Genomic DNA, 12,893 nt, shown 5'->3' with positions numbered 1-12,893 from the left:
ACCTCCATATGAAATTTGAGAAAGATCCATTCAGTACTTTCTCAGAAATAGCGATAACAAACTTCAATTGTCAAAATCCAAGATGGCTGCCTGTCGGCCATGTTGTTTTCTGATTGGTCTCAAAACGCGATATGCATAACTAGGCACCAAGGGAAACCTACATATGAAATTTCAGAAAGATCCATTCAGTACTTTCTCAGAAATAGTGATAACAAACTTAAATTGTCAAAATCCAAGATGGCTGCCTGTCGGCCATGTTGTTTTCGGATTGGTCTCAAAACGCAATATGCATAACTAAGCACCAAGGGAAACCTACATATGAAATTTCAGAAAGATCCATTCAGTACTTTCTCAGAAATAGTGATAACAAACTTCAATTGTCCAAATTCCAAGATGGCTGCCTGTCGGCCATGTTGTTTTCCGATTGGTCTCAAATTGCAATATGCATAACTAGGCACCAAGGGAAACCTACATATGAAATTTCAGAAAGATCCATTCAGTACTTTCTCAGAAATAGTGATAACAAACTTAAATTGTCAAAATCCAAGATGGCGGTCTGTCGGCCATATTGTTTTCCAATTGATCTCAAAACACAATATGCATAACTAGGCACCAAGGGAAACCTCCATATGAAATTTGAGAAAGATCCATTCAGTACTTTCTCAGGAATAGCGATAACAAACTTCAATTGTCAAAATCCAAGATGGCTGCCTGTCGGCCATGTTGTTTTCTGATTGGTCTCAAAACGCAATATGCATAACTAGGCACCAAGGGAAACCTACATATGAAATTTCAGAAAGATCCATTCAGTACTTTCTCAGAAATAGTGATAACAAACTTAAATTGTCAAAATCCAAGATGGCGGTCTGTCGGCCATATTGTTTTCCAATTGATCTCAAAATGCAATTAGCATAACGAGGCACCAAGGGGAACCTCCATATGAAATTTGAGAAAGATCCCTTCAGTACTTTCTCAGAAATAGCGATAACAAGAATTGTTTACGAATGGAGGGACGGACGGACGGACGGACGGACGACGGACCACGGACGCAGGGCGATTTGAACAGCCCACCATCTGATGATGGTGGGCTAAAAATGAAATATTTTATTGTCAATAAAAAAGAAAATGCTGATGACAAAACAAATGATGAATGCATGTTGATATGTTAAATTATCCACCTGAGATTTATTAATCATAAACTATCTAATATATCACAGTAATGCAGGTTTACAGTGGCACTTAAAATTATATATGAACCTTTTTATAGCTGTATTTCTATAGTTGACTTGGTCTGAATGAAAGGTCATAAAGCTAGAACACCATAAACTTTTGTATATATACTAGTTCAGGATGACCAAGTTTATTTGAACTTTGGTCTGTAGTTTATTGCAAGGTGAAGAGGATACAATATCTATGTTGTACAAATGCAGAATGTGCATGGTTACCTCAGGGTCAGAGGTATAGGACTCAGTAGAGAGAAGAACTAAACTTAAACTACCATACGGATAAAAGATTTCAAACTTCATCTTGAAAGAGAAATGTCACCTTCATGAGATGCAGGAAAATGCCATTTGTTAATTATATAAATTCCTTCCATTTCTCTATGGATGGAAGGATTATACCTTTTTTTAATCTGGGGAACCATTATTGAGCCGAAAAGAACCCAAGGAATTTAATATCACACTAACAACATTGCAATAGTGGGCCTGGAAAATTCATTGAAACTATTTTTCTTTTAAATCCATTCCCATAATCAAGCAGTATGGAAAATAACCTATCAGTTGCTTCAGATTTTAGCTTTAATACTCCTGTATACTTGGGTAATAACATCAGATCCATCAAGATCCCACTCCCGTGATAAATGACCATATACAGTCATGCAGTTGCTAGGAAATGAAGAGATCAACATAATCAAACTACATGGTTCGATGCTACATCTGGTGACTAGGTTCATGGATCAAAACATCAAAATAGATAAAATTCACATAAACCTGTGGCTTGTACTAAAACGAATCGCTCACCTGCAATGCAGTGATCCCTGCATATATGGACCCTGCAGTTATTTCAGGAGTCTTTTAAGTCTATTGGCGTATTTAATTCTTAAATCATGGTTTATTTGACCCTTATGACATTGAATGTAGGTCAAGGCCATTCATTGATTTGCTCTAATATTGTAGCCCTTCATCGCAGCGTGCTACAGGGCCAATATCAGGTCTCTGGACCTTTTTGGTTATTCAGAGAACATTTGAAGATTTTAACATATTTGACTCCTGTGACCTTGAATATGGATCAAGGTCATTCGTTTGAACAAAATTGGCAGCCCTTCATCCAAGCATGCTACAGAACCAATATCAAGTCTCTGGACCTCTTGGTTATTGAGAAGTCATTTAAAGATTTCAGCCTATTTGACCCCTGTGACCTTGAATGTAGGTCAAGGTCATTCATTTGAACAAACTTGGTAGCTTTTCACCCAAGCATGCTACAGAACCAATATCAACTCCATGGGACTCTTTGGTTATTGAGAAGAAGTCGTTTAAAGATTTTAGGCTATTTGACCCCTGTGACCTTAAATCAAGGTCAAGGTCATTCATTTGAACAAACTTAATAGACCTTCACCCCAGCATTGTACATACCCAATATCAACTCCATGGGACTCTTTGGTTATTGAGAAGTTGTTTAAAGATTTTAGCCAATTTGACCCCTGTTACCTTGAATGAAGATCAACTTCTTTCATTTGAACAAACTTGGTAGCCCTTCATCCAAGCATGCTACAGGCCCATTTTAACTCCATGGAACTCTTTGGTTATTGAGAAGAAGTCGTTTAAAGATTTTAGGTTATTTGACCCCTGTGACCTTAAATCAAGGTCAAGGTCATTCATTTGAACAAACTTAGTAGCCCTTCACCCCAGCATGGTACAGACCCAATATCAAATCCCTGGGAATCTTTGGTTATTGAGAAGAAGTTGTTTAAAGATTTTAGCCAATTTGACCCCTGTGACCTTGAATGAAGGTCGACTTCTTTCATTTGAACAAACGTGGTAGCCCTTCACCCAAGCATGCTATAGGCCCAATATTAGGTCTCTGGGCGCCTTAGTTATTGAGAAAAAGTTGTTAAAATGGAAAAGTGAATGGATGGATGGATGGCCCGATGACGGACAGACGACAGACGCCACGCCACGCCACAAGCTCACTTGCCCTTCGAGCATGGGAGCTAAAGATAATACACTACCCTCAGTAAATCCTATGAAACTTTTCAGGCAACCATTTTTTTTTTAATTTCAGATAAACTGAAACTTTTTTTTGATAAGTTATGTTTTCATATTCTATCAATATTACAACACAATACATGTATTTGGCTTTGGAGAGATAATAATCTTAACAAGAGATCCCAGAGGGATCTTGGCGCCCACCATTGAATGATCTTCATAGGTTCCATGTCAGATTGATCTTTTCTCTACTTTTCCCTTCATTTTACTAATCTGTGCAAATTGAGACATCCCTCCAGTACTTTTCAAACAAGAGAATCCTAGCTATATAAGAAATTTGAGATTTAACGATAATGGCTGTTTGTTTGCCAGGTTGTTTTTAGGACAGACTGGTCCAAAAATGCAATACAAGGGACCAAGGGGAACCTACTTATGAAATTTGAGAAAGATCCTTTCAGTACTTTGAGAAATGGAGATAACAAACTTCAATTGTCAAAATCCAAGATGGCGGTCTGTCGGCCATATTGTTTTCCAATTGATCTCAAAATGCAATAAGCATAACGAGGCACCAAGGGAAACTTACATATGAAATTTCAGAAAGATCCATTCAGTACTTTCTCAGAAATAGCGATAACAAACTTCAATTGTCAAAATCCAAGATGGCTGCCTGTCGGCCATGTTGTTTTCTGATTGGTCTTAAAACGCAATATGCATAACTCTGCACCAAGGGAAACCCTACATATGAAATTTGAGAAAGATCCCTTCAGTACTTTCTCAGAAATAGTGATAACAAACTTCAATTGTCAAAATCCAAGATGGCTGCCTGTCGGCCATGTTGTTTTCAGATTGGTCTCAGAACACAATATGCATAACTAGGCACCAAGGGAAACCTTCATATGAAATTTGAGAAAGATCCATTCAGTACTTTCTCAGCAATAATGATAACAAACTTCAATTGTCAAAATCCAAGATGGCTGCCTGTCGGCCATGTTGTTATCCGATTGGTCTCAAAACGCAATATGCATAACTAGGCACCAAGGGGAACCTTCATATGAAATTTGAGAAAGATCCCTTTAGTACTTTCTCAGAAATAGCGATAACAAACTTCAATTGTCAAAATCCAAGATGGCTGCCTGTTGGCCATGTTGTTTTTCGATTGGTCTCAAAACGCAATATGCATAACTAAGCACCAAGGGGAACCTTCATATGAAATTTGAGAAAGATCCCTTCAGTACTTTCTCAGAAATAGCGATAACAAACTTCAATTGTCAAAATCCAAGATGGCTGCCTGTCGGCCATGTTGTTTTCCGAATGGTCTCAAAACGCAATATGCATAACTAGGCACCAAGGGGAACCTACATATGAAATTTGAGAAAGATCCCTTCAGTACTTTCTGAGAAATAGCGATAACAAGAATTGTTTACGGACGGAGGGACGGACGGACGGAGGGAGGGAGGGACGGACGGAGGGACGGACCACGGACCACGGACCACGGACGCAGGGCGATTTGAATAGCCCACCATCTGATGATGGTGGGCTAAAAATGTGACATGATTGCAATATTGTGTCTTTTAAGACCTTTTGTTTTTCCAGTGAAAAAAAAAATTATTTCTGAAAGGATCATTGTTAATGTTGTGTAATTATATGGTAAAAATTGAAACTAAAATAATTTTTGTGCACTTTTGAAAACTGGTACTGGTACCTCCCTAAACTCTCCTTGTATCTAGTAGAAAGTGGAACTAAGAAATTAATGGTCAACACAATTTGGGCATTTGTCCTTTTTTGTACTAAATCCTATAAATGCCCATTGGGTCAAGTGAACAAAACAATCATTACATAAATCAAGCACTCAAGTTCATACTCTAACATATAAGTTGATCTCAATGTTCAATTGCTATAGATATACCCTGTTATGTCTTTTTCACTGACGATGGCTATAACTGTCATTACTCAAGATATTATACCATTAATTATGGAAGGCATATCAAATGGTTGTTGTTTTGTTGTGGTAATAGAGACATCTAAATATGTATAATACCTGTTAAGACAAGAGATCCCAGAGGGATCTTGGCGCCCACCATTGAATGATCTTTATAGGTTCCATGTCAGATTGATCTTTTCTCTACTTTTCCCTTCCTCTAAGTCTTACTAATCTGTGTAAATTCAGAAACGGCCCTCTAGTACTTTTCAAACAAGGGGAACCTATATAAAAAATTTAAGATTTAGTGATAATGGCTGTCTGTCAGCCATGTTGTTTTCGGATTGGTCCCAAAATGCAACACCAGGGACCAAGGGGAACCTACATATGAAATTTGAGAAAGATCCCTTCAGTACCTTCTGTAAAATAGCAATAACAAACTTCAATTGTCAAAATACAAGATGGCTGCCTGTTGGGGAGGTTGTTTTCTGACTGGTCTCAAAATCTAATATGCATAACTAGGCACAGAGGGCAACCTACAAATGAAATTTCAGAAATTTAAAGATCCTTTCAGCAATTTCTGACAAATAGCGATAACAAACTTCAATTGTCAAAATCCGAGATGGCTGCCTGTCGGCCATGTTGTTTTCCGATTAGTCTCAAAATGCAAAAGGCATAACTAGGCACCGAGGGGAACCTACATATGAAATTTCAGAAAGATCCCTTCATTTGTTTCTGAAAAATAGCGATAACAATCTTCATTTGTCAAAATCCAAGATGGCTGCCTGTCGGCCATGTTGTTTTCCGATTGGTCTCAAAATGGAATATGCATAACTAGGCACCGAGGGGAACCTACATATGAAATTGGAGAAAGATCCCTTCAGCACTTTCTTAGAAATAGCGATAACAAGTTTCAATTGTCAAAATCTAAAATGGCTGCCTGTCGGCAATGTTGTTTTCCGATTGGTCTCAAAATGCAATATGCATAACTAAGCACCAAGGGGAACCTATATATGAAATTTGAGAAAGATCCCTTCAGTACTTTCTGAGAAATAGTGATAACAAACTTCAATTGTCAAAATCCAAGATGGCTGCCTGTCGGCCATGTTGTTTTCCGATTGGTCTCAAAATACAATATGCATAACTAGGCACCAAGGGGAACCTATATATGAAATTTGAGAAAGATCCCTTCAGTACTTTCTGAGAAATAGCGATAACAAGAATTGTTTAGGAGCGGAGGGACGGACAGACGGATGGACGGAGGGACGGACAGACGGAGGGACGGAGGGACGGATGACGGACCACAGACACAGGGCGATTTGAATAGCCCACCATCTGATGATGGTGGGCTAAAAAGTTAAGATAATTCTTCACTGAAAAGCCATCAAATATGCAAGGCACATGTTGATTTCCCCCCCCCACAAAAACAGAACTAGTCACAGTATTAATATCAAACAGCAAAATTAATATATTCCATGTTTCTACAAAGCAGTGAATAGAGAGGAAATTTTACACTCTTATTGCATGTATCTAGTTCACAGTTCATCATGGTTTTGTGCTTCTTCTATTTCACAGATCTTGCCAAAGTCACATTTGTCAATGAGGTGTGAGTAGTACTGTCGAACATCAGTGTACCTACAGAGAATCTCTCCACAAGCTGGGATGATAATTTCTTCCTCATTCACAAATAGCTTCACATATATGTTTTCTTCTTCAGACTCCTCAATGTCTTCCTCATCACTGTCTGGTTCACATTCATACAAAACAAAGGCAAGATTTGCTGCAAAAGGCAGGATTTTACTACTTCTGAACAACCTGTTTGCTTGTCTTTTAAAATTGTTAGCCATTAATGGCTCCTGGTCTTTATATAGACCCAAAGCAGCATATAATGGTCCCAAAGTCTCTGCATGTGCAAATCGAAACATACCCAAAGTGAAACTGCAAAATATAAAATACCACAGCAAAATTAAGAACAAAGGATACATGTGTATTAAATAACAAGAGGCCCAGAGGACCTGTATTGCCTACCTGGATATTCCAGAAACCATGGCAACAAGACATAACAATTATTTTTCTACCTTTTTTAAGGAATCTTCCAACTATAAGGTTTAAACCAAATATGGACCAAATCCAGTTCTTCTTCAAACAAAGAGAATTAAGAGTTGTTTTTTTTCGGTTTTTTTGTGTGTGTGTGTGTGTGTGTGTGTGTCATGTGTCAGTCACCATTTATGCAAAATCTTTTCCCTTTCCCCTCAAGGATTTTCTGACCATTTGATTCAAATATATTCAGGACTTTTTGACTAGTAGCGATTAGAAGCAAATGTTGACTGACAATGGACAATTGACATCGCTTCATGGCATAAACTCATTGTAGAATTTGGTTTTATGATACTTATATGGTGAGAATATGAAATATTGATCAATAAGGGATTATGCAGATTTACCAAAATTTCCACCTTATACAGATGTAGAATCATGAAAACTTCAGACAGGTATAGTCATTACAAAATAGAACATACTCTTCTCCATCTTCAAAGTTATGCACAGCATTATCCATCTTCTGGAATATATGTCTAACTAAAGGACAGCTCATATCTGAAGAAAGCTTGTATCCATACGCTTTTTGCCAGTAGTGCTATTTGAACAAAGATAAAAAAAGAAAAAAGCATTAACTGATCATTTTTTAAAGCTTGCAAGAGGCCCATGGGCTTTAACGGTCATCTGACTAAACTATTGGTGATTGTGTATTTCATTAAATATTAAATAGAAAGAGGGCCTAAATTGCTGAATGGCATGGAGTTTTTGGCTAAGAAGTTGTTTGAAGACTTGAGTCCTGTAATCTTAAAAGGAGGTCAAGGTTATTCACTTGAACAAACTTGGTAGCCTTTCACCCCAGCATGCTACAGGCTTAATATAAAATCCCTTGGCTTACTGGTTATTGAGAAGAAGTTGTTTACAGATTTTAGCCTATTTGACCCCCCATGACCTTAAAAGTTGGTCGATGGTGTGGTTATCGGTAAAACGAAAGTAGGCCTATCAGACAGTATTTCTATATGTCTAATAGAAGGTAATGGTTCTGTTACATATTACATATAATTTGTGTTAAATTTAAATGGTTATTTGATATGATGTTAATAAATTGTTATTTGGTTGATTCCTGTTTTATCGTTATTCCTGTTACAAACATGATAAACATTATACCATTATTGAAGGGACTAAGTGTTCAAAAGAAACTCTATCGTGCCTGTAGTGGCAAAACTATGAGAGGCAGAAGGACATATTACATATAAATGTACATGTATTGACCAGTCATTACACTAAACTGATGAGTGACAGAGCGGAGTTATAATGATCATATATATAATGTTGACAAATAATGACCAAACTTTGCACCAAAAATGACAACTCGCTTAATTTGAACACTCGGATAACGCGAAGTTTTCTCGTGGTCCCGTCAAGTTCGAGTTAACGAAGTTCCACTCTATTTGACCCATGTGACCTTGAATGAAGGTGAAGGCAGACCCTATATCAACTCCCTGGCACTCTTGGTTATTATTTTAAGAAGAAGTCGTTTAAACATTTCAGCATATTCAACCCCTGTGACCTTGGTACCTCTTCACCCCAGCATGCTACATACCTAATATCAAGTTCCTGGGTCTATAGGTTTTTGAAAAAAAGTTGTTTGGAGATTTTAGCTACTATCAAGTCCCTGGGACTCTTGGTTATTGAGAAGAAGTTGTTTGAAGATTTTAGCCTTTTTGACCCCTGTGACCTTGAAAGTAGGCCAAGGTCATCCTTTTGAACAAACTTGGCAAGGCTTTATCCAAGCATGCTGCAGGCCCAATATCAGTACCCTGGAACTTATAGTTATTGAGAAGACGTTGTTTGAATGAAAAGTTTATGCACGACAACGAACAAAGCATGATGGCTATAGTATAGGTCATCCTGACCTTTCAGGTCAGATGACCTAAAAATCACTCATAAATTGATCATTGGTAACTCATTTTTACACCTGCTAGACTTAAGCTTGTAACATAAAAATGACAAAGGATGCAGTAATCTGTCCAAGACATGATAAATGCACCGTTGACCATTCCTATAATCTTAAAATACCTGTGTTTTACCTCTTGGACCATGCACAAGTACAAAATAAAAGTGAATGGGACAAACAGTACTTGGAACAATTTCCAGATGTGCCAACCACAACAATGCATCCATTTCATTGCAAGTTTTCCCTTTTTACATGTAGTTATAAGGCTTATTTTTTGTTTTAATTGATACAATGCACACACATCCAACTTAACCTGTAAAAAACCTGTCAATAAGTAGTTGTGGGCCTTAAATCTCAGTGCCATGCATTTCGATTTAGTGTAACTGATGTACATGTACAACATTGACTTAGTGTATATGTAACTGATGTACAAGCATTATGTTTCATTATCCTTGCATGCCTACTAAGTATTTTTCGACAAAGTAATGCTCCAGACATGAAATTGTAACTCTATAAATAAGGGATTGTGTGCATTTAATATACTACAGGGCACGTTGCCTTAATGTGACTAATCTACACACCATGTTGTATGATCCTTGCTTAACGGTGGGCAAAGTTATGTTCCAGATATGAAAAGGACAGAAAATGTTCAACACTGTACCGTACTTTGCTCCGGATATGAGAAGGACAGACAGAAAAGACAGATAAAAACTTGACAACACAATACAAAACTGTAACAACATATAATGATATTAGCTAACAAATATCAAAATCTTACCTTTAAATCATTTAAGTAATCTATAATTTCCATATCTTTCTGATCAAAATATTGACACCAGTCCGACTTGCCAAAGAATGACAATTCAAAAGCACATATCTGGTGGATTGTTTGTACCTCATCTGAAAACAATTAAGAAGAAAGGTCAGGTTTCAGACAGTATAATAAACATTAATCAAGAAAGATTTTTGTTAAGTTTGCTTTTAAACAAGCTTTAAGTTTAATCTTGGTTCTTGCATTTGATCGTATAGGAATTTCCACTTTCGTTTTTTCGCGTCATGACAATGATCAATGTGTGTGTAACAGATTTATTATATGCAGTTGACAGTTTGACTAGTTATCTTTAATTTTGAGCAGAATTTTGTTGTTTTTATTATCTTAGATACAGGCAGTAATTTTGTTTTAAATATTTTCCTGTGATAGCTATACATGTACATATCATATTTATAATATGAGTGATGTGTCCAAAAGGTATTTCACATTTTCATCATTTTTCTATATTTCTTTTATGGATCAATTTCCAATTTTTTCAAAGAATTTTCACGACTTTTTTTATTGAAGATTTTTAATGAAATTCTGTGTACTTATGTAGCGGAACTGGACCGAGTCGATCATTGGCGACTAAGGTACCTCAATCGGTAGAGCATACGGCTATTGTTCGGAGGTCCCGGGTTCGAACCCCAGTCTGGCCGTGGATTTTCCCACTCCTACTACATTTGGTGCCTGTGACCAAACCTTCTTTCAAGTTAGGTGAATACTTGACAAGGGGATACTCGAGGCTGGGTTGTGAGTGGTGAAGTCTTCTGGGTCGAAGACTTAAAAAAGAAAGGGAAGAGTGTAGCAGAACTGTACTGGGTCGATCATCAGTGACCAGGTAGCTCAATCGGTAGAGCATCCGGCTAGTGTTCGGAAGTCCCGGGTTCGAACCCGGTCTTGCCATGCATTTTTCCACTCCTACTTTACACTTATAATAGAGAATTGTTTCCTGTTTCATCTCATAATACTTTCACCATTTTCTGTTGTGCACGAGTCATGACTAGAGGAATCATAATTTATACAACATCCAATTTTTGGGACACCATTTTGACGTCATTTTGGTAATGTTATGTCTGGTGTCACACAATAAATAGCAGTGTAGATAATTCTGTATAAATCCAGAAATGTACAACAGAAAATTCAATAAAAGAAACCTGGAATGATCTTGTACCTGGAATGATCTTGTACCAAACTACCAAAAATTGTCAAAATCCATCTATCAACAAAGTCGTGAGAATTCTTTGAATAAAGTTGGAAATACAAAGAATATATAATGAATAACTCATATTGATAGAATGCCATATTCACATGTTGTTAGTCTTGTTAACGTTACAGTTTAAAAATGATACTTTAGGACTTATCATGGTCCTTTACGGTAACATTAATATATTACTGTCTGTAGAGTAGATGTTTTATTTTTACCTCCATTTAATAAGTTTGCATCATCAGCATCAGTATTTGTAATCCTTTTTATAACATCACTGACAACTCCTTTCATTTCAGGACCGTCTTTGAATTTGAAGTATTCTTCTAATGCAGTGTCGTTGTTTTCTATTTGATCAATATATTTTTTACATCCAGAATGAAATCTTAGAATTTTATCGTCAAGAACAAGCATGTGATCTACGTTGGCATCAGCATCGTCGACCGATATTATCTCTGATAATCCTTCATGGAATGCCCGTCTGCTGTCTGATGTCCGTTCTTTACTGGATATAATATATTCTAATTTGTCCGTCTCTTCATCAAAAAGTGCCTTATAACGCTGACCAAATCGCTTGCCAAGTGCAAATAATTCGGCCACCCCCAAGGGAGATAATGCATGTTCTTTGTCGTAAGGAAAGGGGTTGATCCACTTCTCGATAAATCCTGATTTTGAACGTACAGCTGCTTTTATCAATTTTTCATGAACTTCATCCATACGCTTAATCCATTTCAAACCTGGATACCGAATACCGTGTCGTATCAGAGAGTTAATGTGAAAACTGAGACAGGACTTGGATGAATGTGCTGAGTCTGTAGCGTCGTGTGTGAATTCTGAATCTTCGTTGATGATTTCGTCGTTACTTCTTACCCAGAAATACGGAGTCTTTGTGGAAAATATCGGTATCTGTGCGAAGCGACCATCACTATCAGCATGTACATATGTATTTAAAACAGTACACATCAACAACAAGAGCAACACCACTTGAAACGATCCGTGGAACAGCGCAGACGACATCTTCCCTGTCAGCCTACTTTCGTTTGATCGTACGGTACGGTAGAAAATTGTATGTCCATACCGGACCCGTACTCCAGTACGGAGACTAAATCCTGTTCTCTCTAAGGGTGGTTCGCGCTAAATGATTATTAAATCCCGTTCGCCTCAGGTTGTTTCGCCCTATTTTTTCATGGTTTTGGTCAAGTGGTATATATTTTTTGTACAAATTATTAAACTAGTTATAAAACAAACCAAACTTACCAATTTCTCTTCAATACATGTACAAGAGACCAAGAGGGCCTGTATCGCTCACATGGTTTGATTTGACGCCATATATAATAACGTTCATGTCAATTCGTTAATAGCTCTATTTAAGCATTGAACTGTTACCAAATGGTAACTAGTATACAGTCGATATGAATACAATTTGGGTGACAGATAAATAGAATGTCGCCCGTTAATGAAATATTTATCTGTCACCCAAATTGTATTCATATCGACTGTATACTACCATTTGGTAACAGTTCAATGCTTATATTTACCTTCATAATTTTATTTTATTTACTGTAGCTTAAGACGCTTTTAAATTTGCCGCTTCTCCTATCACTGACGTCATCAAGTTTAATACCGGAACAGCCGAAAATTCCAGAGGGAATAATATAGTCCCTCATGTCGTTATCAATAGCAATCACATGAAATGTTTTTTGCATAATTTGGCTTTATATTATATTTTATAAACGTTTGTAGATATCTTCAAATTGTTC

General features: G+C 37.1%; 1 protein-coding gene across 1 annotated transcript; it reads right to left on the bottom strand.

Moving 5' to 3' along the window:
• Nucleotides 1–6,568: 6,568 nt before the first annotated feature.
• Nucleotides 6,569–12,198, bottom strand: LOC117328784 (multiple inositol polyphosphate phosphatase 1-like). The gene is made up of 4 exons (XM_033886327.1): nt 11,352–12,198; nt 9,894–10,015; nt 7,644–7,759; nt 6,569–7,062 (listed from the first exon to the last, which is right to left on the bottom strand). The coding sequence occupies exons 1-4, from the start codon at nt 12,148–12,150 to the stop codon at nt 6,660–6,662; spliced, it is 1,440 nt and encodes a 479-aa protein (XP_033742218.1). The 5' UTR covers nt 12,151–12,198; the 3' UTR covers nt 6,569–6,659.
• Between the last annotated feature and the right edge of the window lie 695 nt (nt 12,199–12,893).

Source organism: Pecten maximus, chromosome 1 (genome assembly GCF_902652985.1).
Source record: "Pecten maximus chromosome 1, xPecMax1.1, whole genome shotgun sequence".
Taxonomy (NCBI): domain Eukaryota; kingdom Metazoa; phylum Mollusca; class Bivalvia; order Pectinida; family Pectinidae; genus Pecten; species Pecten maximus.
Note: the sequence above shows the minus strand (reverse complement) of the source record. Positions and strands in the feature narration are given on the sequence as shown.